The following is a 4,217-nucleotide window of genomic DNA, read 5'->3' as shown; positions in this document are numbered from 1 at the left end:
TCACTTTTTTCAAATAAAGTTGGTATCCTGCATGGACTGCATGGTTTGTTAAAGCAAACCTGAATTGAGAAGGGGATTCATAACAATATCATAATTGTGGTTTAATTTCTTTCCAGTCAATAGTGGGATTATGCATATTATACTCCACACCAACATCTTCATCGTTCTCATCTGAGTGGGCATGCTCATTTTGTTGGCCACCGGGATTGTCTCCATCATCCATCCATCATTCCACCAATACTCCTTTGTCTCCATCATCCATCCATCATTCCATCAATACTCCTCTATCTCCATCATCCATCCATCATTCCATCAATACTCCTTAAAATGTTTTCATCACACAATAAGTTAAGGAGAGAGTCATCACATAGTTTTGAGGGGATTTTGAAAGTTTCTTCAAAAAAATGCAAGAAGCTAAAGTAAAAAGCTTCATCATCGGAGTTGGAGTCTGGAAGGTAAGTCTTCTCAGACCCTTTAGGGTTCTTAGTTCCAGAAATAGAAGGCATCTATTACATAAGAAAAACAACGTGTTATTTCACACTTGGAACTCCAAACGTAAGATAACCACAAGCATCGATTTCTTTGGTTCCATATATGTTGTTGCCAAGTGACTCCAATTGGTTGTTTTCCACCTCAATAATTTCTTTTCAATTGACATGGTGAATTCTGATTATCAAGTTCTTCTAGTTCGCAATATTAACTAAATATATAGGACAATAGGTTTGAAAATTATTAATCAAAAAAAAAAGACCTTTGTTTTTAGATTCAGATTTCAAAAAGTCTGGGCTTACATGTTGGGCCCAGTTTCTCATCACAATTCACAAGGGTCTCGTTTCGTCATGGCCGATTTACCCGAGTAGCGCCCTCTTTGCCCGTTAGAGATTTGTAACGGCTAGATTTCAATTTTCAATCTCCCACAAAATCACACCACCCTTTCCATTTTGGCTTTCAACTTTCCATCAACACTCCTCTTTCTCTCTCCCTTCCTCGCCATTAATCTTCTTCATTTTCTCTGCATTCTTTCATCAAGAAGTCTTGATTTCGTGCACACTCGTCTCCAATGGCTCCAACGCCTTCTTCTAAATCGAACAACACCCATATAAGAACTCCCCAGTCTAAACATCGTCTCAATTTCAACTCAACAAAACCCTCCCCAAACCCTAATTCTGCCGTCAAAGAACCCCATCAACATCCGGATCACCCAGTTGAAGTTGTCGGCCGGATTAGGGACTACCCTGACCTCAAAGATAAACCCATTTCGGCCTTGCAGGTTAACTCCGATGGTCGTTCTGTTAGAGTCAGAACTGATATCGGGTATCGTGATTTCACCCTCGATGGGGTTTCCGAAGATCAAGATCTTGAGGGGTTCTACAGAAATTTCGTTCAACCCAGAATCAATGGTGTCAAATTGGGCGATAAATGTACAATCATGATGTATGGCCCTACTGGTTCGGGAAAGAGTCATACTATGTTCGGAAGCCATAAGCAGCAGGGGATTGTGTACAAGTCTTTAAGTGATATTTTGGGAAACGAAGATGACGAGATCGATGATGAACAACAGAAGGTCGGAGTTGGTACGTTCGTGCAAGTTACTGTTCTTGAGATTTACAATGAGGAAATCTATGATCTCTTATCTACCAATAGTAAAGGTGGATTCAACATTGGCTGGTCGAAAGGCAATGCGTCAAAGGTAAAAAGCATTCCAAACCTTTTCATGCTTCCAAAATTAGACATTATGTTTATGAAATAGATCATTAAAAAGGTATAGATCTTCAAAGTTATTGTTGTTCTTTTTGAAACTATAGGTAAAATTAGAAGTTATGGGAAAGAAGGCAAAGAATGCGACTTTCATCTCTGGAACTGAAGCAGGAAAGATATCCAAAGAGATCCAGAAGGTTGAGAAACGTAGAATTATCAAAAGCACATTTTGCAATGAAAGAAGCTCCAGGAGTCACTGCATGGTTTGACTTAATTCCTTCAAAACTTTTCTTTCTTACAAATTTTTATTTCTTCAACTAAATTTGTATCAAATTGGTTCAGATAATTCTTGATGTCCCAACTGTTGGTGGACGACTTATGCTTGTTGACATGGCTGGATCAGAAAATATAGAACAAGCTGGTCAAACTGGATTCGAAGCCAAAATGCAGGTAATCTTCAATTTGACTAAAACTTTTCATTTCTTCAACACGATTTATAAAATGTTACTAAAAAATGTTTAATTTTTTATTGAACTTGAAGACAGCGAAGATTAATCAGGGTAATATAGCGTTAAAACGAGTGGTGGAATCCATTGCCAATGGCGATTCTCATGTTCCATTTAGAGACAGCAAGTTAACCATGCTTTTACAGGTAAATGTAAATGTTAACAGTTTTTAGTGGGGTCCAGTCCAGTAATTTTTTATTTTTTTTTTTAAAACAGGATTCATTTGAAGATGATAAATCCAAGATTCTTATGATATTATGTGCGAGTCCAGATCCGAAGGAAATACACAAGACTATATCAACATTGGAATATGGTGCAAAAGCTAAATGCATTGTTCGAGGTGTTCATACACCAATCAAGGAGAAAAATGGTCAAGATTCTTCATCAGATGTGATTTTGGGATCAAGGATTGCAGCCATGGATCAGTTCATTCACAAGCTGCAAATGGAGAATAAAGTTCGAGAGAAAGAAAAGATGGAAGCTCACAAACAACTTATGAAGAAAGAAGAAGAGATTGCGACTCTGAGATCTAAGCTTTCAGAGGCTGAAGATAAGAACGCTGAAGAAGAAATTAACATGAAAGTTCAGGAAAGAACGAACATGTTGAGAAGTGAATTGGAGAAGAAGATAGAAGAGTGTAAGAAAATGGCTGATGAAGTTGTTGAAATGGAAAGAAGAAAGATGGAAGAGAAGATTTTACAACAACAGGAAGAGCTTGAAATGCTGAGAAAGCGTTTGGAGGAGATCGAGACTGAGTTGACTCGGTCGAATGGAAATGGAAATGTTAATGTTTCATGTTCTACAGAAGGAAACGGTTTTGCTAAAAAGTTGATGGAAATGTATGCTGGTGAGGATCCAGGAATGGAGAAATCCATGGATTTGGATAAATCCTTGGATTTGGAGAAATCCATGGATCATAAAACTAGTATAAAAGCTATCTTGGGTTATCCATTTATGGAGAATTTAAAGAATTCACATGATGATGATGATGATGTTTATGTTGGAAATTCAACAAGAAAGCCGTTTTTGAGCACTGTTTTGGAGGAAGATGAAGATGAAGATGAAGAAGAAGAAGAAGAAAAAGAGGAGGAAGTGCAGAAAGAAGTTATCGAGGAGAAGACTGTGTATCAAGTCAAGAATCCAATTCCTATTTCTGCTTTCAATCTTGATTCCATGGAAACAGGATCTGAAAATGGAGAAGATACAGCTGCATCTAGGCATTTGCGTATTCAAAATATATTTACACTTTGTGGGAATTACAGGGAGCTTTCTCAACACTCTGCTACTCCATTTCCTTCGATGAAGAAGACTTCAGAAGATTCAGAGGGTGAAAACAAGAAGAGTCTGACGAAAGTTCTCTTTGATTCAAAGGAGAATTTCAGCCCTTTGAGTTCAAAAGATAAGAGTGATGTTGCAAAGAAAGGGAATTTGAATCTGAACAGTTCATTGGAAAACAAGATTCCATTCAGTTCGTTGGATAATAAGCTGCCATTGCTTTCTGCTGATTCGTTCTCACCTCAAATGGCTGCATGATATGATGATCGCATTTGTTTTCTAGTTTGATTAATCATTGTTTTAGTGGATGAATGTGTGAAGTAGTAGTGTTTTAGTAGCCGATGGGAGTATATAAATCTATGTACTCTGTTTTGGTGAAATCTTGGAATTATTTTAGTTGTAAGATGCGATATTAGTCCTAAAAAGATTTCTTGATTATTGAAATGAAGAATTTTATTTTGGTTTTTGTGAAATCTGGTTGTTGATTCTCTATAATGTGATCTTTTTTAGATTACAAATTGTCCAATGCAAACAAAATGAAGAGCAATAGAGTAAATAAAATTTTCTGGCTATATTTTAGAGGTCCAAAAATAGAAATGAAAAAAATGAAAGAAAACAATCAAAATCGTAAGACATTATAAAATCAGTTGAATATTCCAAACATATATTAGATTATTTATGATAAACACACCGTTGGTGAAAATTTTAAAAGAATATTATTGAAGTTCTAAAATTTTG

At 36.4% G+C, this 4,217-nt stretch overlaps 1 protein-coding gene across 1 annotated transcript; it reads left to right on the top strand.

The window, feature by feature from the left end:
- The first annotated feature begins 917 nt into the window (after nucleotides 1-917).
- Nucleotides 918-3,952, top strand: LOC111884341 (kinesin-like protein KIN-10A). Its single transcript, XM_023880646.2, has 5 exons — nucleotides 918-1,690; nucleotides 1,806-1,961; nucleotides 2,041-2,148; nucleotides 2,240-2,350; nucleotides 2,421-3,952. The coding sequence occupies exons 1-5, from the start codon at nucleotides 1,061-1,063 to the stop codon at nucleotides 3,735-3,737; spliced, it is 2,322 nt and encodes a 773-aa protein (XP_023736414.1). The 5' UTR covers nucleotides 918-1,060; the 3' UTR covers nucleotides 3,738-3,952.
- Nucleotides 3,953-4,217: the final 265 nt, after the last annotated feature.

Source organism: Lactuca sativa, chromosome 6 (genome assembly GCF_002870075.4).
Source record: "Lactuca sativa cultivar Salinas chromosome 6, Lsat_Salinas_v11, whole genome shotgun sequence".
Classification (NCBI taxonomy): Eukaryota; Viridiplantae; Streptophyta; class Magnoliopsida; order Asterales; family Asteraceae; genus Lactuca; species Lactuca sativa.
This window is presented reverse-complemented; position numbering and strand designations above follow the sequence as displayed.